This window comes from Diospyros lotus, chromosome 1 (genome assembly GCF_014633365.1).
Source record: "Diospyros lotus cultivar Yz01 chromosome 1, ASM1463336v1, whole genome shotgun sequence".
In the NCBI taxonomy this organism is placed as follows: domain Eukaryota; kingdom Viridiplantae; phylum Streptophyta; class Magnoliopsida; order Ericales; family Ebenaceae; genus Diospyros; species Diospyros lotus.
This window is the reverse complement of record NC_068338.1, coordinates 48,905,636-48,930,792: the sequence shown is the minus strand read 5'-3', so window position 1 is coordinate 48,930,792 and position 25,157 is coordinate 48,905,636. Positions and strand designations below refer to the sequence as shown.

General features: G+C 36.9%; 2 protein-coding genes and 3 non-coding genes across 8 annotated transcripts; 1 reads left to right on the top strand and 4 right to left on the bottom strand.

Moving 5' to 3' along the window:
* Nucleotides 1-201: 201 nt before the first annotated feature.
* On the bottom strand, nucleotides 202-273 carry TRNAD-GUC (transfer RNA aspartic acid (anticodon GUC)). Its single transcript has one exon. It is a non-coding gene; the product is annotated as a tRNA-Asp (tRNA).
* An 83-nt stretch (nucleotides 274-356) lies between these two features.
* TRNAD-GUC (transfer RNA aspartic acid (anticodon GUC)) lies at nucleotides 357-428 on the bottom strand. Its single transcript has one exon. It is a non-coding gene; the product is annotated as a tRNA-Asp (tRNA).
* Nucleotides 429-511: 83 nt separating this feature from the next.
* On the bottom strand, nucleotides 512-583 carry TRNAD-GUC (transfer RNA aspartic acid (anticodon GUC)). The gene has a single exon. It is a non-coding gene; the product is annotated as a tRNA-Asp (tRNA).
* A 1,013-nt stretch (nucleotides 584-1,596) lies between these two features.
* LOC127794520 (U-box domain-containing protein 62) lies at nucleotides 1,597-19,290 on the top strand. Of its 2 annotated transcripts, none has more exons than XM_052325716.1 (8): nucleotides 1,597-2,539; nucleotides 2,627-2,939; nucleotides 5,735-5,816; nucleotides 12,878-12,983; nucleotides 16,343-16,431; nucleotides 17,497-17,592; nucleotides 17,669-17,739; nucleotides 18,936-19,290. In XM_052325716.1, exons 1-8 carry the CDS (start codon nucleotides 2,014-2,016, stop codon nucleotides 19,057-19,059), a joined length of 1,407 nt encoding a protein of 468 aa, XP_052181676.1. In that variant the 5' UTR covers nucleotides 1,597-2,013; the 3' UTR covers nucleotides 19,060-19,290. The 2 variants fall into 2 exon arrangements, with proteins under 2 accessions (XP_052181676.1, XP_052181748.1); XM_052325788.1 differs by having other exon boundaries at nucleotides 1,600-2,539; nucleotides 12,926-12,983.
* A 1,040-nt stretch (nucleotides 19,291-20,330) lies between these two features.
* On the bottom strand, nucleotides 20,331-24,911 carry LOC127794369 (uncharacterized). 3 transcript variants are annotated; one of them, XM_052325434.1, is made up of 7 exons: nucleotides 24,437-24,911; nucleotides 24,245-24,350; nucleotides 22,869-24,017; nucleotides 22,463-22,525; nucleotides 22,142-22,362; nucleotides 21,400-21,518; nucleotides 20,332-20,731 (listed from the first exon to the last, which is right to left on the bottom strand). In XM_052325434.1, the coding sequence occupies exons 1-7, from the start codon at nucleotides 24,494-24,496 to the stop codon at nucleotides 20,620-20,622; spliced, it is 1,830 nt and encodes a 609-aa protein (XP_052181394.1). In that variant the 5' UTR covers nucleotides 24,497-24,911; the 3' UTR covers nucleotides 20,332-20,619. The 3 variants fall into 3 exon arrangements, with proteins under 3 accessions (XP_052181562.1, XP_052181394.1, XP_052181479.1); XM_052325519.1 differs by having other exon boundaries at nucleotides 22,869-23,987; XM_052325602.1 differs by lacking the exon at nucleotides 24,437-24,911 and having other exon boundaries at nucleotides 20,331-20,731; nucleotides 24,223-24,345.
* Between the last annotated feature and the right edge of the window lie 246 nt (nucleotides 24,912-25,157).

The following is a 25,157-nucleotide window of genomic DNA, read 5'->3' as shown; positions in this document are numbered from 1 at the left end:
ACTAATCGCAATCCAGTCACGCTTATTGTGTGAGAATGAGTCCTCGCTCGCGCCAGTTGACGTTGAAGATGACGACGGGTCGGTCTCGCTTCCAACCTATTCTGGGGTTAGGACTTCAATTTTCGATTTGGGTCAAATAATTTGATTGATTTAGTTATATCTATATTTTAAAATTTTATTTCATTTTTAACTAAAAAACATCGCCGTTGCCGGGGATCGAACCCGGGTCATCCGCGTGACAGGCGGGAATACTTACCACTATACTACAACGACTTTGATGATTGTTTCTACCTCAGTAAATATTTAACCGTAAAAAACGCATAAGGAATGAGCCACATCATCTTCCACTTGGAAAACGCCGTTGCCGGGGATCGAACCCGGGTCACCCGCGTGACAGGCGGGAATACTTACCACTATACTACAACGACTTCGATGCTACTTGCTACCTCAATAAATATTTAACCGTAAAAAATGCATAAGGAATGAGTCATGTCATTTTCAAGAGCGAAAACGCCGTTGCCGGGGATCGAACCCGGGTCACCCGCGTGACAGGCGGGAATACTCACCACTATACTACAACGACCTCGTTGTTTATTGCTACCTAAGTAAAATATTTAACCGTAAATCCACAAAATTTTGGGTCTAGCTTGGCCAGAAGCCCGTGAGCCGTAATAAGCTAAGCAGTTAATCCGTTTTTTAATAATTTTATAATAATATATGTATTTATTTAATTAATTAATGAGATATACAAATATTTTTTTAAATACAAAATCCAATTATGAAATAAAAAATTATTTTAACAATTAATTCCACTTCCAACACTATTTTAATAAATTTATAAAAATTATAAAGATTATTTCGTATTTTCAATTGAAATTCTAATCATGCTGCTCATTTAATTATCATTGTAATAATATTATCTATATAATTTTTAAAATATTATTTTTATTAAATAGATTATCAAAATTTTAAACTCTAAATTATAATATATTATAATTAAAAAAATCAAAATTAATCTCAATACAAAACAAGTCAAGTCTAGAGGTCTTTTAAGTTAAACTCTTTAATTAATCGAGCTACAAACACAAAAATGTTAGGCTCAATGCAGCCCTATATAAATAAAGATCAAATCTAATTTAACCAAATTACTATGAATCAAAATAAAAAGTATAATTAGTATTTAGTTATGATTTTAAAAATTTATATTATGTTGTCATGTTTAGTTATAAATTAATCATATATTTTTTAAATTTTGACTTTACCAAAAGGCAAGGTGACTAATTTTAAAAAAGTTGAGTAACTAGTTAAGAAAATTTTTAAATTTATACTGTTGAAATTAAATAACCAAAATTCATAGTATATACTATTTACCTTAAAAGTTATCAATAATTAATCACTAACACTAACCTAATGATAGGTTTATTAATAACCACAGCACTACATTTAGTAATAAAATATTATTTTATTAACATTATTTTAACAATACAATATAATAAAATACAGCATAACACTAGCACAGTACGACATGACGATAATAATACATAGGACGGAATATCATTCACTATTCAATTTTAAAAAAAAGAAACGAATAAAAGAAAGGGGCCGGGAAGGGCAAGGGAGGAAGGGAAGGCAAGGCAGTAATGGCCCGACGGAGTTGATGAACAGCGGTGAAATGTGGGTTTCTGCAAGCTGAATTTCTTCTGAAACTACGACGTCGTTCCCTTCCGGCAATTGCTTTCCTAGGAAGTGTCAAATGTCTCTCCATCAGTCGTCATCTCCGCCTAGAATGGCCAACAAGTGAACAAAAAGTAGGCAGCCCAGTTGAAAAGCTTATTTCAAAAACCCTATATATATATATATATATATATATTCATCAATCAGTTCGCTATTCAGAAACCTTCCATCATGGGCTGACCGAAGCCCTATCTTTGTTTCTCTAGTCGAATTCGTTGATTTCAGAGCGAGAGAGAGAGATCGCTTTCCGTGTGATCGAATTGCTATAGGGTTAAGGCTATGACGTCGGAGGAGATGGGCTTAGTCCCGCCGCCGCGGCTTGACCACGGGCTTGGCTCGCCGCTGGTGTTCCAAGACGAGGGGCTCCGCTTCAGCTGCGGCGCGCCGCAGCAGCGCCGCGTCGGCGATCCTGCGCCGAAGACCCGGGAGCTCAGTGGCTTCCTCGGCGAGCGGTACTTTCAGCCGCTGCAGACGCAAGGCGCCGCGGAGTTTCGCAGGAGTATGTACGCCGCCGATGACCACCAGCATCACCAGCACCAGCAGGAGCATCATCATCAAGACGGGCACAATTGGAACGGGAATGGCCGGGCTTCGTCCACCCCGAGCGGCGATGGATCCGACGAGGAGGATGAGGAGGACGACGACGACGAAGATGGGGACGACGAGGATGTCGATGAAGGGGAAGGTGAAGTTCCGGCGCTTGTTGTTGTCAATAACAAGAATAGCAATGGTAACAACACCAGCGAGCACAGCAATGCGGATACAATTGGCAATGCAAAGTCGAAACCGCTTTCTTCCTATTATGGTAAGGAATGGAGATAACTACTTGAGTTTCCAAATTATTGAGTGTTTTTAAGGCTAGTATTGCTTATATGGTGGTGTTGTGTCACAGTTGGACCAAATAGGGCATTAATGATTAAGGAGGGTAACGCTATGCAGTCTGGAAATGACAGCAATACTACGAGAACTACTCCTAATGATCATCATCAACATGGACGTGTTAGTCAGTACCAGAATGCAGTTACACTTGCAGACTCTGATGGAGATTTGTTCAATTCACCGTATATCCAGGGACCAGAGGGGTCAGGCAGTGGGCAGAAGGAAGTAGCAGTTGAAAATGGATGTGGGTCTAATGGGAGAAAGGAGGGTTTCTTTTCTAGTGAATCCGGAGAGTCTTTGAGGGCCATCCTTTCGGATCCTCTGACGTAAGTATCTTGAAAATTCCTCCTTAGTTGATTTTTGTTTTTGTTTTTGCTTGTTTTGATGCAATTAACTAATATATGAAAATGAGCTTTATCTGAAATGAGTTTGTGCATAAAAATAGTCAGCTAAGACATTAAATGTTCACTTGGCTTTTATTGAACTACTTACTTCATTATGCTGGGTGGTGGAGTGGTGATGACATCTGAATTCTTACCCTTGTCTGTAGTTTTCTGTTATTGAGATGCACTATATCAAACCTCATTATCTCTTGCAAATTCTTTTGTGGGATCTATGAAGGGGAAATTGGAGCGGGTTAGGGGTGGCAGCACAATCATGACTGTGTTGCCACAAAAAATCTTGTATCAAATTCATTCTATCATGTTTCTTCTTACTATTTCTGGTTGATGATCTTTTTTTTTTTTTTTTTTTTCCCTAAGAGGTTGTTGACATTTCATTATCAAGAAAAATATTTGTTACAGTGGCATGCATGTACAATATGCACTTTGAATCTAAGAAGTATCTGACTCTTTTGGTCTGAGACTTGGTAAACTTCTGACTTTTGATGATATTGCTAATCAGGATTGAACGATACATGCCAAATAACTCTAATAAGTGAAACTTTTTAGATTGAGTAATATATACATGTATGATTCTGATATTTTACGTTTGTTTCCCCCAAGCATGCTTATGAATGACATGTTTGTAGTTATACTTTGGGTAAATTCCACCCAGACCTTTTGTGTTTTGGACCATTTTTATAAATGCTCTGTGTGGTTACCTTTAGTATTTCGGGTCAATTTGGTTTATTTTGACATAACAAAAGGGATTGTTTTGGAAAAAAACATAGGATTAAAAAAATACTGAAAATAAACCATTTGGGATGTCAGTAAAAATGACCCAAATCCACAGGGGGTCAGGATGAAATTTACTTTTAAACTTCCTATCCTTAGAATATACCAACATTGTTTTCCTTATTGATATCTAACTTACTGAATTATTTTTTTATGGAATGGAATAGCACTCTATATATGTGTAGTAGTCCTTGAGGCCTTTGTGTGCTCTTGTTAAGGACTTCTCATTCTTGTTTTTTGACAAGCATCATAAAACAAAATCCCCTTAATAGGTCAAATTCTTTACAAAAAATAGATAAACCAAAATTACCCTATCTATCTACTGCAAGCCACACATCTAAAACTGCTGAAAAGAATTCTGTAAAAGGGATGAATAGAAGATGAATCTCCCCTTGATGGTCCAAACACGGAGCAAACGTGAAGCATATGAAAAATTTCACCATGGAGTTAATATCTTAGTCTTGAATTGCAAAGCCAAGTTATGCCATCAAGAAAAATAGGGGATCACTGATGGAGGTTAAGGACAAAACCTTTTTTGGGAGATATTAATTAGTGTATTTTATTTATTTGTTTTAGTATATTTTATTCTTTTCTTTGTTTACTTCTTCCCAAGTAGTTTTGGAAATTTTTAGTCCAAATAAATCCTTTTGAGTTTCCCACCAAGTTTCCTTAGGTCTTTCTCTCCCTCTTTTGCTACAAATTTCTTCCATTCCATCATTCATCTTACTAGAGCTTTTATCAGTTATCTTCTCACATGTTTAAAGCCATCTTAATTGTGACTCTCGCATCTTATTGATAATAGGTGTCACTCTAATCTTATTACATATAATCTCATTTCTTATTTTGTCTTTTCTTATACGGTCACACATCCACTACAAGAATAGGAGGTTCACTATTGTTATTCTTTATGATCAGTCAATCAGGCTAAACGGAGCACAAACGGTTTTGTGCTGTTTGGGAGAGGGATCCATTTTAGCCTGCTGATTAGACAGTGAGCTTTATGACCCATTAAAATCTGTTATTTTGAAACATGATATGGAGATCAAGTGCCCTCCCAAAGTTGCCTTCTTTGGGTAGACTGCTTGAACGCACTTTACTAATAAGATAGAAAGGGCTTTTCTAGCTTGTTTGAGACCATAGCTGGCTTTCTTCAATTGGCAAAAAGGGATGGATCGGAAGTCTGATAGGACTTTAAGAGATAGGGACTCCAGCGGGAAGAGAGCTCCCTGATCCACTTTCCTAATGTTTCCTTCATTGAATAGCACCTTACCTTGCCACTTGATTAGTAAGGGAAAAGCAAGCCCTTTACTAAAAACAGTTATCAAGCCATTCTCATGCCTAATAATTTGAGATCAAGGAAAGAGATAACAATAGAGTGACATTTTCATGCAAGAATAGCAGGGGATTAATGAATCGTTTACTGCTGCATTGCCCCATGCAGTTTTTCATTTAGGGTTTGTCTTTTTCTCTATTTTTGTTGATTTTTCTCCTCTCGGGGCAGGGTTTACCCTTCTAATAGACAGATTTGATGGTCTAGAGAGCCCTTTGCATGTGCTAAGAGAAACACCCCTTGTTGCTCTTCATTCTTGGATGAGAGTTGATGCTTCTTTTTTGTTCTTTCTCCTTTGCATGGTTGTTGGCTGACTAGTGATTGGATTCCTACTTATATAATCATTGGTTCTTTCCTTTTCTGTATACAGAGGGTTCAACCCCTTAAGGCATCTCTTTAATACATCTCTCTTACTCAAAAGATAGATCACTATTGGTTGAGTTTTTTTTTCTCTGCAAGGGGATCAGTTTCCCAAAAATTTTTAGGGTGTGCGGGAATTATACCTGTAACTTACTGTTGCTTATAGTGTTTATCATATGCTAGTTGAATAAATTACTATTAAATATTTATAGCAAAATATTTTATTTTATTTTTTTGAATGATTCCGGATGTACAGTGGAGCACTTATGGATGATGCTATGATATTGCCTTGTGGTCATTCTTTTGGAGGTGGTGGAGTACAGCAGGTTATCAGAATGGTGAGTTATAGACATGTTCGTTACACTAAATTGATCTGTTTATCAGCTTTTGAAAGGGAGTTACCATGTATGAAGGATAGGACATACCACCTAGTGTTGATCCATGAGTTAATAAACAGAGAACATTTAAGTGTGTGGAGATGGGTAAAGCAGTTTTGACATATTCAATTGCAGATGACCTTTATTTTCAGTTTATATTTGATTATGGTTTTTGGTTTTCAAAATCATAAATCAGAATTCTTCATATCATTGGCTAATGGTATTTCTTTGAACAAAATTTATTCATGAAGAGAAGAACAATACTTACTAGAGGTGATATGATACATTTGGAATGTAATGCAAGTACTACAACTGAACACTTTTTATGTTTCCTGTAACCTTGAGTCTGCTGAGACACATGCCATGGAGGCAATACAAATACTAATGAGAAGAATTCTTGACTTTTCATGTTAATCAAATCTATGGAAGTTATCTCTGCTAAAAAAAAAAAAAAAATCTATGGAAGTTAAGAAGCAGTGATGCGTTTCAAGAGAGAGCATATCAGTGTAGGAGACTAGTACTTTTCAGGTGTTGAGGAACATGCTTCTTTCAATATTCCAAACTTGTGCTAACAGTTTTTTCTTATTTAAAACCAGCACTCTGTAGGCACTTGGAGAGCGCATGTGTTTATCATGGGAACATATGTCCATTACTTAATATACCCTTGAAACACATCGTAAGTTAACAACATAGAATCTCATAAAGGGGCATACTCAATGTACAAGGCTCACTACTTAGAGAAGGTTGGGGGAAGGGTTGTTCTGTTATGCAGCCTTACCCTTGTTTTCGGAAGAATTTTTTTCACAATTCAAACTCGTGACCTAGTCATGAAGGAGTAATGATATTGTTGCTACCTGTTAGAGTAGAACCGCAACACTCTCTAGGACACTCACACTCTCGAAGACACAAATAGAGACTCACGAACCCTCACAGCAATGAGTATTACGAAACACAATACCAAAGAATCAGAAAACAACATCAAGAACACCACAAGATTATCTTGGTTCAGTCTGAAATTGAGACCTATGTCCAGATTGGATTGGCCTTCACTTTTCACTATCTTGTATAGGTTTACATGTGCCTTTGATAGAACTCTCTCATAGCCCATATATCCTGAAAACTATAGAGTTCCCCAACCCAGAGTATACACAGCTATACCTGCCTCACTCTAAGCACACATTCAAACCTCTCGCTCTCAAGATAGAGTTTCTCGCATAAAGCCCAAAATGAAGTACCACCCAACAACCCCCTCCCAACACCTATTTATAAGCCATAGGTGTGGGAGTTACAACAATAGAAAATAACACCCCCAACTGACCGATACTCCTAACAAAATGGCATGTTATCCTTCTAGAAGACTTTTCCTAACCAACTAAACATAATATAACCAACACTATTTTAGATAACATTTCTTGATATCTATTTCACTAACCTAATGCAAATGTTCTAACAAAAATCTCCACCCATTTGCACTGGATTAGGCCTTCCTCAAGATCCTGCACACTTCACACTGCATCTTCATTGACCGAGTTGCAGTAGCTTTAAGCAATGCTTCAATTTTTTTGTAGATACAGGTTTTGTAAAAATGTCCATTGCATTGTCTTCTCCTGCCACTTTGGTTAAAATCACAGTTTTATTTTCAATAATTTGTCTGATAAAATTGTGTCTTATGTTTATATGCTTAGTCCTTTCATGGTGAGCTTGGTTTTTAGACAGATAGATTGCACTTTGACTATCACACATCAAAGTGGTCTTAACCTCTACACCTAGAAGCTCACTTACTAATCCCTTTAGCCACATAGCCTCCTTACTGAAAGTGCTATGTACTCAGCCTCGGTAGTTGATAATGCTACCACATGTTGGAGACTTGATTTCCAACTAATAGTAGGGTTCCATACCTAAAGACATAACCGGACCTATGTTTGTTAATATCGACAGCATAATCAACATCTAAATATCCTAGGATTATAGGTTGATCTTCTAGATTTGCACCATTATAAGTCAAAGCATAATCTATAGAACCTTTCAAATATCTACACATCCACTTAACTACCAACCAGTGAGGTTTACCTAGGTTGGTCATAAACCGACTTATGACCCTCATTCCATGTGCCAAGTTGGGTCTTGTGCAGACCATACCATACATTAGGCTGCCTATTGCACTTGAGTATGGTATATGGGCCATCTCTTTTCTCTCTTCCTCATCCTTAGGGGATTGGTCCGAGGACAGTTTAAAATGAGATGCAAAAGGCACACTAACTACCTTTGCATTTGACATCCCAAATCTGGACAACAACTTAGCTAAGTATGATTTTTGTGACAGGCAGATTTTCCTATGATGCTTATCCCTAGAAATCTCCATTCCTAGAATTTTTTTTGCCTCACCTAATTCATTCATCTCAAACTCAGCTTTCAACCTTTGTTTAATAAGCATGTTTAAAATTTGATTCAGTTAGGTGTGACATCTTTAAAATATATGCAGCGGTCATAGGAACTCCTTAGGTATCATTGGTTTATCATAACTGAATCAAATTTTCGGTACCACTGTCTTGGGGACTATTTAAGTCCATACAATGACTTCCTAAGAAGACATACTTTCTCCACCTCTCCCTTAGCTTCAAAACCCTTTGGTTGATCCATAAAAATCCTTTCTTCAAGGCCCCCATGAAGGAAGGCAGTTGCAACATCCATTTGCTCCAATTTTAAATCCAATTGGGCTGTAATAGCTAATAAAATCCTTATAGAGGCGTGTCTCACAACTAGAGAGGACACCTCATTAAAGTCTATGCCCGGCACTTGAGTGAACCCGTTAGCTACCAACCTATCCTTGAACCTTGGTTTAGCATTATTTCCAACCCCTTCTTTAATCTTGAAGAGCCATTTGCAGCCTACAATTCGCTGCTCTCTTGGCCTTTCAACTAATTTCCAAGTATTATTTTTCTTAAGGGATGCTATTTCTGACCTCATGGCTTCCAGCTATTTATCAACATCGTTAAAGGACACTGCTTCTTCATAGGTGAGGGGTTCTTCGCCTATAGATTCAGCTGCACTGGTTAAGGCACAAGCAACTAGGTCAGAATTACTGTATCTTTGAGGCGGCCTACGGTTTCTAGGCTGCCGGTCTCTTGCTACACTATACCTTTTTCTAGTCCTAGACTTAGACCTTGATTTTCCTCTATTCTTTTGGTCTCTTTTAGAGCTTCTTGATCTTGTTGTTAAAGCGTCACCATGAGTAGTCTTACTGTCCATTTTAATTCTTAATTCTTTAGAGTTTAATGCCCCTATTACTCTACCATGCTGGAGAATATCTACAAAATTCTCATAGGACTTAGGTAATGAATAGAGAAGAACTAGGGCTTTGTCTTCATCCTCATATATTACGTCTATGTTTTCTAAATCTAAACATAGTTTGTTAAAATCGTTTATATGATCCTGAAGTTTCTAATGTTCATGCATTTTAAAATTAAAGAACCTGGCCCTGAGGAATAACCGACTGGAAAGAGTCTTCTTGAGGTATAATTCTTCCAATCTTTTCTAGATTTTTGCCGCAAACTTCAATTTTGACACTTCCCTAAGAACTTTGTCTCCAAGACTCAGAATTAGAAGGCTATAGCCTTCTTCTTGATCTCCACCTGAGTCTCCTTTTGTTCTGCTGTTAGAACTAGTGTTTCTTTCTCGATTGACGACCCTATTGCCTTGTCCTCTTTGTTCTAGCGCCCCTTCTAGGCCTTGACTGCAGAGGAGAACTTCCATCTTGATCCTCCATAGGCCGAAGTCGTTGGTCCCATCGAATTTATCGATGTCATACCTAGATGCAATTGGCGCCATACCAATTTGAGACTTAGATTCTTTCTCCTTGAGTTTCTTGAAGAATCTTGAATGCCTTAGAGATTATAAGCTCTGATACCAAGTTGTTCAAGTAGAACCGCAATACTCTCTAGGACACTCACACTCTTGAAGACACGAATAGAGACTCACGAACCCTCACAACAATGAGTATTACGAAACATAATACCAAAGAATCAGAAAACAACATTAAGAACACCACAAGATTATCTTGGTTCAGTCTCAAATTGAGACCTACGTTCAGATTGACTTGGCCTTCACTTTTCACTATCTTGTATAGGTTTACATGTGCCCTAATAGAACTCTCTCATAGCCCATATATCCTGAAAACTATAGAGTTCCCCCACCCAAAGAATACACAGCTATACACGCCTCACTCTAAACACACATTCAAAACCTCACGCTCTCAAGATAGGGTTTCCCGCATAAAGCACAAAATGAAGTACCGCCCAACAGCCCCCTCCCAACACCTATTTATAAGCCATAGGTGCGGGAGTTACAACAATAGAAAATAACACCCCCAACTGACCGATACTCCTAACAAAATGGCCTGCTGTCCTTCTAGAAACAATCCTTCTAGAAGACTTTTCCTAACCAACTAAACAGAATATAACCAGTACTATTTTGCATAACATTTCCTGATATCTATTTCACTAATCTAGTACAAATGTTCTAACACTACCAAGTAACAATATGCAATCTAGTCAGGAAATAAAAAGAACATGGAGCATTGCATATTAATGCTTCTTTTTTATGCTTTCATTGTTGGAGGATAAGGAAATAAACTATTTTTGAGGGATATTAATTAGCACATTCTGTTTATTTGTTTTAGAAAATGTTATTCATTTTGTTTATTTATTTCCTAAGTAGTCTTGGGAAGATCATATTTCCATTCTAATTAGGTTGATCTTTGACATGTTTCCTAATTAGGTAGGATTTATAGTCTGTATAAATCCTTTTAAGATGTATTATTAGGTAGACTTTGATTATTGAAATTGAAATTGAAAATTGATTTGAGTTTAGTTTTTAAGTTTGTTGTTATTCTTCTCTTGGTGCTGCATGATTCATATTTTAAGGATTTAAAACCAAAATTTACTCTCTAAAAAAAGTATTACAATTGTTTTATTCATGCTTCTTTTCTGTACATAAAAAGTGGAAATCAAATTTTGTATTGTTTTTCACATAATATAAATTTATCTTTTATATATAAAATGGAAAAAATGTTAATTCATTCATGTATACATGATATATATGTATATATATCAAGCTGATAGGCCGCCGGTGCAACAAACCTATCATAGGCGTAACAAGCAACTGAAGGCTTGAGGCTGGATTTAAGGGGACCGCACATGCAGGTGTAACAACCAGCATGTGCGCATGGGGAAGGAGGGGTAAAGTTGTAATCCACACTGCTGAAGGAATAATCAGCAGTGTGAATGGGGAATTCTGTTAGGAAAGCATGGGAAGGGGGTATAAGTAGGATAGGAGATGGAGAATTGGACAGCGAGCTTTTGGTAGAGAATTGGGAGAGTTAGGGCCTCTCGAATGCCCTGTTTCCTTCTTGTTTTTCTGTTGAAAGGGATTGGAATATATTGATATTGGATTGTATTGGAATTCTATTGGAATCCTATCACAAGCCTTAATTTCGCCGGGTGAGGTCGGTTACATGAATTCTAACTCCTCAATCATTTCGATCTATGGCCATATCTTCTATAATGCTCTTATAACTCATATCATACCTACTAAGTTTTTTTGGTGGCCTTCCTCTACCCCATTTGGTAAAGACTTTATTTGTTCTATCCATTCCCTTGGCAGGAGTCTCCATTGATCTACTTCTTGCATAACTAAACTATCTTAATTGTGTCTCTCATACCTTATCTTCTATAGGAGCCACTTTGATCGTATTAGGAATAACCTTGTTTCTATTTCTTTCTTTTTATTTCTATTGTTGCATGCCTAATAATTTCAGCTTGAACCGTTATTCTTGTATACGTATACAAATTTTTATATTTATTTATTGTTGAGTCCCCAATATTTCAGAATTTTTTTTATTAACATGTTATCATGTTAAGTTTTCTATTTGTATCTGTATCATGTGTCAGAGTTTGTGCTTTGCCAGCTGGAGGTTACCATGTGATTTGTTGTTTGGGTTAATGATAACTATCTTAGAAGACAATAAGTGGTGATGGAAAAACAATTTTATACACCTTATGGAAAAATGGAATAAATTTTATATGCTCATTTCATGTAAACAAACTCTGTGCAGGAAACATAGGTCCAGCCCAGCTAGATAAGATGTTTTTCCCAGTTGGATGTATTAAAAATATTGTCTCAGTTAATTTTAATGCAACAGGTTAAGGCTACTGAAATTATGTCTTCTTTTACTTCATCACTGTGTCCCTTCTGGTGTTGTTCTATTTCTTTTAGAACCTTCAATGTGGTGCAAAATCGCTCCTCCTTATATTCATTAGTTATTAGCATGTAGTGAGACCATCTCCAATGCCAGCAAATTTGTACCTCGAATGTTCTTGATCTTTTTTATTTTGTCATGATTAACAAATAACAAAGGTGTGAGGAACATAAATTGGAGGCACCTTGATGAGGAGTTAGAATTATTAAATTTTAATGTTTGATATTAGGTTTTAGATTTTATTTGAATTAGGTTTCATTTGAGTTTTGGGACATTTATTTATTTTTTAGGATAATTATTGTTAGGGTAATTATGATGGGATATTCAGTTATTTATCACAAGTTATTTAGATTTTAGATTCTTAGACATTATCTTTTAGGTAGTTTTCTCTTCTATTTATTTTGTTGAGATAATTATTATTATGTCAATCATGTTTTACTTATGATTGGATTTTAGCTTATAAATGGCCGAATGGTGTATTAGGAAATTAACACTTCTGATATTGAATACAGAAATATGTTGACTCTCTCTCTCTCATTGTTCCTTTCTTCCCCAATTTCTTCTCTCTTTCTTAAATTTTCTGCAATCTTTTGCTGTTCTGCATCACATATATCTCTCAGAAGATCAACCACGGAGTTTTTATTGATGCCCTTGTTTAAGACAAGAGGTGCATGTTTGAGTAAATATGTTTGCAAGGATCATGAAATATGCAATATATTGATTCAAATTGACCTTCTGATTTCTAAAATATTGACATCATCTTTAGCTTGCTGATTTGAGGGATGTTGGATTTTCATTTTCAATTTGTTTCCAGAAAGCTTGCTATACTTGTTCTCAACCAGTATCAGAAGAGTCAGTGTCACCAAATCTCTGTGAGTATCCAATCTCTAGTAAATAAATTTCATATACTAACATCACTGACTGCTTATTCATATTCTTTGTCGATGGCAAGTTAATTTATAATGCTGTATTGCACAACATAGCTAGGATGCTCCAACTTCACTGGAGCTCAATTTTTTGCATCCATACATAATATGTGACACTATCACTCAGTTTTACTGTTCATGTTAGATCAGTGACCCATATTTTAAGCAAATGTTCCCTAATTGCTTATAAGAAGTTAGAAAAAGAAAGTTATATAGTGTCTGGGAAACTGGATCTATTCTAGCACATTTCATACCGCTCATCTCTTCTCAGTGCCGTTGTTTTATTTATCCCTTTCCTGTTGAATGACCTTAAGAGACATTTGAAGAAGAAGAAAACTAATCTACAGATTCAGCGCAGCACTAGAAAGTTTTCCTTCTATTTGGGTTGGTTGTTTATAGGGAATTACAGTGTCAAAAGCAGTGAAAGGAATTTTGTGTCTCGTGCATAACAGTAGCTTTGATGCATGGTTTTAAATTGTTTAATAGGATCGAAAAAAGCCCTGAAATTTTCTGCATTCTTTCAAAAAATAGAAAGCGAAAGAAGTGGTCACAACCTACATCTTTAGAAGTGGGGACAATATCCTACGATTTGTGGTCCTGCATGTTTCAGGTGCCCGAATATGTCTCTAGATCTTGATTCAATCATAAGGATATGTGGTCCTACTGGGGATATATTCATAAGGTGGTCTGGGTGCAGGGACATGTTTTATGGTTTAAGATTGATAATGGTTATAGATACTGCAATGTGCAATGCTGTATCTTTTAGAGGCACGTGTAATCATAATTTAGTGATGTACTTGAATAGTAACGAAAACATGGGTAGAATCCAATGCCTGAAAACCTATGGTTTATTGCAATTATCTGCAGAGTGCGAGTCTAGCCCAAAATCAGGCTGAGAGGCATATTCTACTGATAACAGGTGATATTCCTTAGACTACTCCTTTGGCTTGAGGATGGAAGCCACTAAATTAGCTGGATGTCTTTATTAGTTCAAGAGTGTAATGTGAGCAACCTGTTTGGGGGGGTATGAAGTGGTGGAGTGAATTTCTCAAATATGTCTAATATTGTTATATTTTAAGAAATAACATTTAATAGAGTTATGTTAAATTTGCTGGAGCAGAAACAAAAAGGGGCGTCTATATGTCCTCCCATGTTGAAAACTAGAGAAAACATTTCACATATGCATCAAATGTTTATAAGATTTTTCTTTCTGTACTTTCATTACATGCAATGAGAATTTTGGTACCTCCCAGATATGCAAACAGTGCACAGTATATGTATATATAACAGAACATTTCAACAGGCCTTGATAGGGAGAGTGGCACCAGGTTAAGTGTTTTGCTGAACCCCTCAGATTAATTTAGATGAGACGAGGATGTTGAGTTGCATGTAGGGTAGAACTAGGAGAGATAGGGTTGGGGAAAGAAGTTTCGTGAGATGATTGATATAACATCTATGAGGACAAAATGGCATAAAATCAATTCTGATGTTTGGATGTGTACAATTAACACCAATAAGTGCTTTGTTTGGCCTTTATGTTAGCGACTATTCACATTAAGGGTAATGCTAGCATCAAGTGAAGCTATAACACTTTGTTGAGATAATAAACAAAAGACATGTTATACCATGGTTTAATTGAGTATAACCTTGTTGGAGTGGATTGCCAATGTGGGATCAATGTGCTTTGATGAAAAAATACACCGAGGATAGTGTTGGGAGAAGAGGGTGACTGAGTTGACGGTTGAGAGGGAAAAAAAATGACATGTAGTATCGTGCCTTAATCGTGATTATGATTCTCACTGAAGCAGAATAGCAAGATAGGATCCATGCAGTCGATGACTTATAATTGAGAAATGCTTAGTTGACTCTTTAAAATAACTTGGAGGAGTGGTTTCTCATGAAGCTATAAGAATTGGGAAATAGATTCCTGTTCTGCATGTTTTATTTTTCTCTGTGAGCACCTGGTGATTGGGCAGGAGGACACTTGATCTAGCTTCTGTTCGAAAGGAGCGGGCTTCTCTATTAGCTTGTTCTATGAGCATCTTTGTGATGATGGAAGAGTGGACTTGCCTGCAGATGTTGTGGAGATATAAAACCCATTGTAGGATGGCCTTCTTTATTTGCAGAGCTTACATGGGGCCAACCCTCCTGACAATTTGACAAAGAGAGAGCAGGTGGTTTCGAATTGGTGTTTTATGTGGAAGATGGATGAGGGTCCATTTATCATCTCTTCTTGAACATCATGCTGGCTCATGACATTTGGAGCCTTTTCTTCTCTCCCTTCTTGGAGTTTTATGGTTGTATGCCAGAACCTATGTTTTGAATATCCTTTGTTCTTGGAGCTAGGAATTGCCCTAATTGGATCTGAGATATGCCTGGACAAGCATGTCGTTTATGTTTAATGGTTCATATTGAAGGAGTGTAATTATAGACAGATTTTAAGGGTGCAGGGAGGCAAACAGTGTTATGGGAACTATCCTCGTTTCCCTTTTTTGTTCTTGATGGAAGATTCTCCTTTTTTTTTTATTTGTTTGTGCCCTTTTTGGATATGAATTTTTGGCAAGTATCTTTATTGGTTATTCTAGTTATTTTTGAATTGGGTTTTGCTCCATTATTGGCAGTTCATTAACAAATTGTTTATTTATGGGGGAAAAAACAATATTGGGATTGCAATCATGAAAAGCCACCTAAGGAAATCAACCTATGTAATGGCAGTGAACCAATTTATTGCAAGTCCTGATATAAATTAGTCTTTGCTTAACCACTTTTAAATTAACAAAGTTCCTATCTTGTGAAGCACACTCAGAATTTATTAATTTGTGGATTATTGGCTATGTTTAGATTGAGAAAAAGATTTTTCTAGGGAAAGAAAAAACAAGATATCAAGCTGTAATCCTATCAGGTGGTGTCTTGCAATGGAAAGAAAAAAGAACAAAATGACCCAACTCATATGCACGGATTTTTACATACGCATTAGCACATTCATTTTTTGTTGTTTTTCGTTTTACACTAATAGTACTTCCAAATTTAGCATGAATAAATGCATATTTTCCCTTCAGTGTTATCTTTGCATATTACCCCTAATCTATGCATGTGTGTGGATAGGGCATGCTACTTTTAATTCATCATCATCTTGCACTGAGCTTTATTCCAATATCTTCTAGCTTGCTTCTTTTATTCCACGAGTTCTATCAAAATCACTTGTTCTGCTATCAAAGATTGCCAAATTGTTTAAGCTAATAAAATTTGGGAAGGAAAAGACTTATCTTTGTATGTTCTTTTTATATTTTTCTGTACCTATGTAGCTCTCCGTGCTGCTGTCCAGGCATTCCGCCGGGAAGAAGAGTTACAGGTTCACCGCTCATCCAAAAGAAGAAGAGATAGATTTGAACAGGTTTGTCAATTGTGATCCTTGAAGCTGAAACTGCGGCATCCTTAACCTTCTTTATTCCTTTTAATTTGGAAAAAGGAGTCCAAGGTTATTTTTAGACGCAATGGAGGAATCAAACATGAGAAAAGAGAACCTCACTAATATGAATATGTAACTGATAAACAAGATTTTTGTGTCACTGCCATTTGACCATATGGGCTTCTCAAGAAATTCAACAATAGGTTGGGTGCTAGCTATTGCTTTGCTAGTATAATAAAATGTAAGGCTCTTCTTAAGTTTAAAGAATCTTGAATTGATCAGGTTGATCAACCAATCTGGTCACGTTCACTGCCAGGGCAAGGGAGTGGAAATCCTTCTTTCTTGATTGTTCATTCAGGGGAGGTTAAAGCTCATGCAATAGTAAAGATGTAAGACCTCCAACTAGAATGAGGGGAGTAAGGGAACTTTGGTTCCTCCTATTGGGACGTGAGTGATCTTGTACAATGTATGTTCTTGTTGCTTGCAAGTGCTCACTTGAGCAGGTAGACCGGGAAAACTGCATCTGATCACTTGCAGTATGCGCGAATGTGGTGGCTGGAAGAGTTCATTAATGAGTTTGGGTGCATTCTGCTTTCCATCTCTCCAATTAAATAGATTGTTCTTGCAAGGGTCATTTATGACTAGATTGAGTTTTATATGGTGCATCGTGGGTGAAGAATGAGAATCCCACTTGGTTTAGCAATCTCATTCTGGTTAGGAAGATGCTAGGAATGATACTCCACGTACTAAAAACGTTCAAATAATGAACTAACAGACATGGAATTTTGCTTCCCAACTTATCACTCCATTTCATCCGAACATAAGCCAACTAGTAGTAGTTGTTGTTGTAGTATAAGCAAAAGTAGTGCAGAAGCATACCTCATTTAGTGTCTAATTGATTGTCTTTTCTTGGACTTCCTCATTAGCCATTTTGAACATTTAACAGGTTGCTAGTCATAGCTAGCCCATACAACGCGGATGAACCTGCAAGCAATTGTTACCCTTTTAAGTTGTTTATCACTATTAAAAATTTTATTCTGCTTAATGTAGGACAAAGTTGCCTATGGTGATTCAGTGCCCATTGATCATTCGAGGGGCAGAGGTGTTCAGTTCCCATTTGCTGTTACTGACCGTGTTATTATAAAGGTATACTTTAAGACCCTGATTTCCTGTCTATATGTAGTTACAATTTAAGTTATGATTACTGAAGAAAATGAATCAGGGTAACAAGAGGACACCCCAACGTTTCGTTGGACGTGAGGCTATAGTAACAACACAATGCTTAAATGGATGGTTAGTCACTTCTCTACTCTGTCCATTATAGTTATGAGGTTATTGAAACCTCTATCATTTCCAGTCTTATGTTAATTGGTTTTACTTCCCATGTTTAAACAATGCTGTATCATATGATAGTCATCTCCCAAGCATTTCATTTTACTGATTATGGATTTTGCATGTATGGATCAGGAAATGATTGTTTTCTGCCATATTTTGTCTGTATCTATGTTCTGTTTTTTTTTTTTTTCTTTTCAAAATTGCTTTACTCTCTGTCTGATCTGTGCTGATGTGCCTTAGTACAAAAAAATAGTTGCATTATAAAATTGACCCTCTGTTCACTTGCATTCTGTTCTCTAATATCTAAATTTTTCTGAATTTATATATGCCTTGTTAAGTGACCTTTTAAATGACTAGGACCATTAGATGATGCATCACTCATATGTCTATTTAATGACTTAAAATGGAGCTTTAATTTTAAGAGTGGCACCGGGATTCATTATACATCTTCGTACAACAAACCAAGTTATGATCCATGTGTGGAAGGTGAACCGATTAATTTGTTTGCAATGTTTAAAAATTAACTAAACAATCCTAAAGCAAGTAAAATTACATTAATTTAAATGGTTGGAAAACTTATGCAATTAAGAAATCTGTGTAGCCTAGCTTGTACCTCAAAAATATGAGCAATTCAGTGTTGAGAGCACTCTCTCAACCTGAAGGAGGGTTATAGTTGGATAACACTTCTGATAGTTGAGAGACAAAAATCAAGTAGAACTGAGAATAGAGATTTGTGAGGGATGTGTGGAAAATGTTGGAGTGAGGCAAGTAAAATATTAAAAAAAAAAAAAGGCATAAAAGAATGGACCATTTGAAGAAGGGTGGTGGAAGGAATAAAAAAAAAAAAGGCTCAAAACATTTACATCCAGACCCCGAACAGTCAAATAATTATGAGATGGCCTTGGGTAGCCAGATCCTCTGAACCCAGGCCTAGGCCCTGGCCGAACCATAAGGGTAGCTGGCCTGTGGTTGGGCCTGGTCCTGATGAGCTCAGATTCCCCAGCCAGCTCTTGTTCATCCCAAAAATATAAAGCCATAACTGTATTGCTAATTTCTGGTCGCAATATCATCTGCATTCCTAGAAATGCTTCTTTCCTTGCATTCATCAGTCTCTGCTCCAGTTTTAATTAGATCCTCACAAGGAAGCCATGCAGGTATGTTGTGAAGACATTGGACAATGCAGAGAGTGTGAAATTGCAATATCGATCACTTGCCAAAGTTTCAGACAGTCCATCTTCAGAGCCTCCAGCCAGCAAGATGGCACCAAACTGGCTCTAGATGCACTGGCCAGGGACAGCTAAACTTATTGCTGTTATTGCACATAAGCTATATCTAATTAACTTTATTGGTGTTGAGGTTTCTAGTAATATTTGTTGTATTGAGAACGCATGGGTTTCATTTTAGGCCTTGTAAATGGTAGAAGCCTGTCGTATGAGATCTGAGAAAGGATAGAACGAGATTTGGAATACAAATATATAATCAATTTTGTTTAATAGTATTCAAGATTCAGCATTGTATTCAAATGAGCATAAGAGAAATACGAGAGACTGTTACGTTGCATGCATTCCATATAGCGTGATGATTCAAATTTCAAATGGCTAATGGACAGAGCAGACTGCAGTTCAGACAGGAGGACTTATTGAAAGGTAGTTTTAGGCTCTGTTTGTTTTGGCACAATTTTATATGTTTTCTGGTGTTTGGATGACAGATTGTAGAAAATATTTTTATGGCAAACATGTTTTACATAGGAGGTCGAAAATTGACTTTACCACATGAATTTCAATGTCACTCGCACATGAAACAAATAAATTCCCTTTTCCTTTCATAGAAACACCTTCAAGTTGAAACATGTGACAAGATTTGCCTAGAGTAAGTCTAAGATTCAAATGAAGCAATCAAGTATCTCAAGCCGCTAGTTAGATAATCGATCGGCCAATTAGATAAGTGATGGCAATATCTAAATCCCGGTTAGTTAAATTGAAGTGTCCGTCTCTCATTCTATAAATTAGGGGTAGAGGTAAATCACTTGATATGAAATAATTTTGAAGAAGTGTATTCTGTATTTTTTCTAAGAGGAAAGACTAAAAAAAGATAATTTTTTTGTAATCTTTGAGAGAAATCAAGAGTGTACTCTAATAGAAAGGAAACTGATGTATTGATCGTTTCTAATAAAGATAAAACTACTCTCAGAGAGTGTTTTAAGGTCGGATGTAGGGTCATTCTCATTGAATGATCAAACAAGGATAAAGGGATTGTCTCATTTGTGATTTGCTTTAATTTTTTATTCTATTTTGTTTTACATTTCTAGTTGATACTTTAATCTATTCTTTCAATTTCATTTGTGAGTGTTGTTGAGAGTTGTCTAATTTCGCCTAAGAAATCTAATCCAGTAAACCCTAGATAACAAAACAAATAGAACTTTAGTTTAAAAAATAAAAGGTTTAAGCACTGCGATCATACTGTTGGACGTAAAAATCATCTCATGCAATCAGATATGGGGGGTGGGTGATGGAGGAGAGGCTGGCAAGAAGGGGACAAATAACAACGGAAACAGAGCACAACTCAAATATTGTGAATCAATAAACCAACTCTGATGTTAACAGTTAAAATTCTCACAACAAACTCTGAAAGATATCATATTCAGAATGGCAATTAGAACTGACATGTATAATGTTATCACATTCTAATTTTACAAGATAACAAACTCACAGAGCCTCCTCCACTGGCAAAAATCTACCCACTGGCTTGCTAAATGCACATGGAGATTAATGAGGCTGGAAAAAAGTCGAGTATAATTAGGAACAGGGCAATGTAATGTGAGATTGGAGGCAAAAACAGTCAGGAACAAGGTAAATTTTCCTTTGACACCAGAAAGTTGCATGTTGAGTATATGGAAGCTGCAGCTGCCCTAACAGCTAATTCCCTTTCTGAATTATCTTCTTCCTCTAGCCTGCACCACAAAGAAAATGATCAAGTTCTGACATAATTCAAGGACCTTAACTTCCATACTATGAAAGATGTAATAGCAGAGTCGTATAGAAATATATGTGAATCAGCCAGTGATAGCGCCTGTTATCATAAAGTTCATCTCATATCACCTGGTCTCCACAAGGATCTGACGCTAAGGCACACCCTAGAAATTATTCCTTATGTTCAAACAGTACTAATTTACCTCCAAAACAATTCTATACTGAGATACTACCTTGTTTTAAGGGGCAAACACCAAACTTATGAGGTATGAGTAGTGCATTCATTTTCAACCTAAATATATGTTCGAATCAAACAAGTTAACTCTAAATGAAACATGACAGATATAAATGATGAATTATTTCAACTGTGAATTGTTCATTTAAGGCAGGGGGTCCATTCAATGGAGTTGCTTGTTTTACTTGTAGCTGATCTTTGGAACAATTCACCGACATTTATTCCCCTATAGTTGATTGATTCCTTGCAGGATATTGTAGTAATTCCTGTTCTTTTATAATGAAATAAATGATAAGCCAAAGAATAGTCCTCCTGATGAATTGTTCCAATAACTAAATATACTTCAACTGGTAAATTCTGTCAAAAGAGAAAGAAATATGAAAACAGTAGCTTTTAAGGATATAAAAGATATACCTCAAGTCATTTTCTAATCTACCCAGCTGTTGTGAACCATGAAATGCACCAACATGGAAATGTACTAGGCCCTTTTCGCAGTGGAGCTGCATTTCTTTTACTTGTTTTAATCGACTTTCCTGAAAAATTCATAGAACATACGAAAATTTTGAATATAATAAGAAGGCAATGAAACAAAAACTAAAATCAAAAGAAATTACGTGAAGGCACATGAATTATTTCAGTACTGAAGAAAATAGGTAGCAAGTATTTTTCTTTCTTTAAAGAAAAAAGACCTCATGTATAATTGAGCAATGATATTAGAGGAAAACTATTTCCTCATTTTATTTGCTAATTATAGACATGAAGTCTTGGTCAAGAAATTGTTAATGCAATCAGTTTATAACCCTTCTCCAGTAGGGTTTTAGGAGACATTGAGAAATGAAAGTTCTGAGAAAGCAAAAACTAGGTTCTACAACCAATAGAGAAGAAAGTTGATAGTTTATTTAGATTTCTGATGATGCCTTGACCTGATAACATGATGAAACAAAGTGATTATAATGATCCAATTTGATCACTTTTATATCTAAATTCTTCAGGGGAATAATAGAACATTTTTAAACTAAATATGTATCTCAATCAATCATATGCACGTTGCCTGTGGGACTGAAGCTAAGACTGAAGTTTTTCATCTTCAGAAGTATATACCTAGGTCCTCTTCTGAGAATTGCTAGATAAACAGATCATTTTTCTAAAGACTCACCAAATGTTTCTCTTCTTCGGATAGTGCTTTATCCATTTGACCAAATACGGCAGTCCACCTAGCTCTATGCAAGTTAACAGTTGCAATGTCCGAGCATCCAGCAGAAGCATTTTTCATAACGTAGCAATCACTCTGTTGATTGAATGAGAACTCCCGTGACATTAAGAAAGGCAGTTCAGTATGGATCACTGATCGAACTCTCTTCTTACTGCGTCGTAGTGCTGCATTTAACAAGGCATTAGATGAACACACACTACAGAGATGTAAGGGGTTTATCGTGTCAACCACCCGGAGAGATGTTTTAAGCAAGTATAATATTACCTGTAAGACGCCCTTTAATGTCTTGGTGAATTAGTTCCAACCAGTGATAAGCCACATTAGCAGCTGAAAATCAAAAGACACATTCATGTCAGTTGAAAGCAAATTATTTTCTCTTATAATTACAAGAAAGGTCAACTATGATGCACTTATGTCACGATGAATTTAGTGAGTACACTTTTTCTAACATATTAATATTGCTGAAATACTACACCGAAGAGAATATTCAGCTGAACAAGAATTTCTTTGATGGTGCCTAACTTATAGAGTTTCTTTTCTGACTCTCATCCTATCGTCTGAAATTTCTCACTGATGGTACATACTAGTAAACATACAGCACAGGCAAGTAAAACTCAGCTTGTACCAAAAGGGAAGGAAGCGTAAATGATGAGGGAACTGAAAAACTAACCGTTGACAGATAGGGAAGAAAAACTGGTTGGTTCTGCTGAGTCCTCATTAGACAGAGTACTAGCATTCTGCGAGGCTGTAGTTGTGGACGATGACAACTTCAGAGCAAGAGTATCGTCCTTGCTATCATGGGTGGGGTGTGAGGTACCATGAATTTTACCAAAAGTCCTCCCAACATTGATCAAACCATCATCTCTCCTCAAGTGATCTACATTGAAGTGACATGACTCAGTCATTGACATTGGCCAACCCCTTGTCTGCTGGCTCACTGACAAAGTGCTCCGGGAATCTTCATGAGAAATATCAACTGGATTCATTCCTAAACCACTCACATTTTCGACGTCCTTCTTCTTGCCGGTAATTTCTTTACCACCGGTCTTCGCTGAGGTAGCTTGTTTTCCTCCAGCATGATGATTTTCATGTTTTTCAGATCTCACTAAGGCCTCTATTATTGAATGAACCTGTTTCCTGTTTCTCACATGGTTTATAATCCCAGGGTTCAACTCATTCAGCAGTCCACTAGGAGCAGCAATTCTGGCAAACCTGTCAGTTTGTTCTCTTCTGGCAAGCTCCAGTCTTTTCTTGTCCCCATCACTTCTACTTTTCCTCCCACGTTGCTTTGCCACAGATATGCCTCCATAAGAGGACGAGAGGAAGCCATTTTGCTTCATCTCTTTCCAAATTCTCATCGGATCTTTCTCCTGCCGTGTACCAGTAGTGCTCCCACACTCTGAAGCATCACTTGCTCTCAATTGTTCTTGATTCTTGTAAGGATAAAATGGATCTTGGTTCAGCGAGCTAGAAACACCTTCTGCATTAAGATCCAAGCAGAATCCCCTTGATACTGCACAAGTAGCATCATGTTCTATACCATGTGTCCCGGATGACAACGATTTGTCAGTGCCTGCCAACTTATCACTGCTGGCTGAACTGATAGCTAGGGAGACTTTGTTATCCAGATCAATAGAAGTGCGGGCAGGATCAGCCAAAGCTGATGGTATGTCCCTTCCTGTTATTTCTGCTTGAGCACTCTCCGAATTTGTTGGTGCAGCATCCTTGGAGAATCCTTGGGGCTTCTCTTTTTCAGTAGAGGAACAATGGTGACTGGCTCCAACCATTTCTGTAGATTTTGGATAATGGGTTTCAATTTCTGCCGTGTAAATGAACAAGTAATCAATCGGTTTCAACCCTCAACAACATTAAATAGAAAGAAATTCCAACAATAGAAAAAGACGACTCTAGACAGGAACCCATTCCCAATTCAAAAACTAACACCCCCCCAATCAAATGAAGAATTTCATTCAAAAAGGGAAAACCAAAACCATCAGTAAAGAAAGAGAGAAATAAGTAAATACATCAAACAAGAGAACGACGTGCCTTCCGATCGAATCACGGAATCAAGATCTCGTATTTTCACTCGCTTACGACCAACTTCAGATTCTCCCCCAACTTCAGCACTGCTCCGCTTTTCCCGGGTCATTAACTACCAAACCAAAACCCAGGAAAGATTTAAACCCAAAGAAAGAACCCGAAAGCATCAAAGCGTGCCAAATTCAAAAACATTTAAACCTTGGATTCAGATCTGGGGACCGCCAATGACCGATCGGGGACAACTACTTCATCCTCCATTTTGTTTCCCCTGTACACAGACAACAAGTGAAGACAGAACTTACTTCAAGCTCCGGACGTTGGAGGAGATGGTGGGTCGGGTGAATAAAACATGAATCTTCGTATGTATGAGGTGAAAGTGAAGTTTGTTAGGGTTAGGGTTTTGGGATCTGGTGGGGAGGGGCTTTGTTTGAAGTTTTCGAGTTTAAATTAGCAGAGTAGCGCGCTGACAAACACGAATCTCTCTCTCTCTCACTCACACTCTCTCTCTCTCTCTCTCTCTCTCTCAATATATATATATATATATATAAATATATATGTATGTGAATATGAGGCGGGCTGGGAGCAAGATGATGATGATGATGGGTCGTGGATGGAACAAGAACAACGTTGTTGTTATAGTTGTTGTGATGTTCGGTCTTGCCTGAACTGTGAATTCAAATTCAAATGAGAAAATATGGAGGGATTAGTGGGCCATTATTAATAAGGTTTGCCCACACATAAATAATCTTGCCCTTGCCGCGCTGGACCTTTATTATTATTATTGGATTTGGATTTGGATTTGGATTTGGATTTGGATTAGGGTTTCTTCTGTAACCATCTTTTCTCTTCTCTAAACTAAACTAAACTAAACTAAACACACTGTTGTTTTCTTAAGTTAATATTATTTTTTGCAACTAAC

Excerpts from the sequence above, each read along its gene's own strand:
- LOC127794520 (XM_052325716.1), top strand. The coding sequence starts at position 2,014 with ATGACGTCGGAGGAGATGGGCTTAGTCCCGCCGCCGCGGCTTGACCAC. Across the intron at positions 2,940-5,734 it reads ATCCTTTCGGATCCTCTGAC|TGGAGCACTTATGGATGATG; the intron begins GTAAGTATCTTG and ends CCGGATGTACAG. Across the intron at positions 12,984-16,342 it reads GTCAGTGTCACCAAATCTCT|CTCTCCGTGCTGCTGTCCAG; the intron begins GTGAGTATCCAA and ends GTACCTATGTAG.
- LOC127794369 (XM_052325434.1), bottom strand. The coding sequence starts at position 24,496 with ATGGAGGATGAAGTAGTTGTCCCCGATCGGTCATTGGCGGTCCCCAGA. Across the intron at positions 24,018-24,244 it reads TTCCGTGATTCGATCGGAAG|AAATTGAAACCCATTATCCA; the intron begins GCACGTCGTTCT and ends TTTACACGGCAG. Across the intron at positions 21,519-22,141 it reads CCGAAGAAGAGAAACATTTG|GAAAGTCGATTAAAACAAGT; the intron begins GTGAGTCTTTAG and ends TGAATTTTTCAG.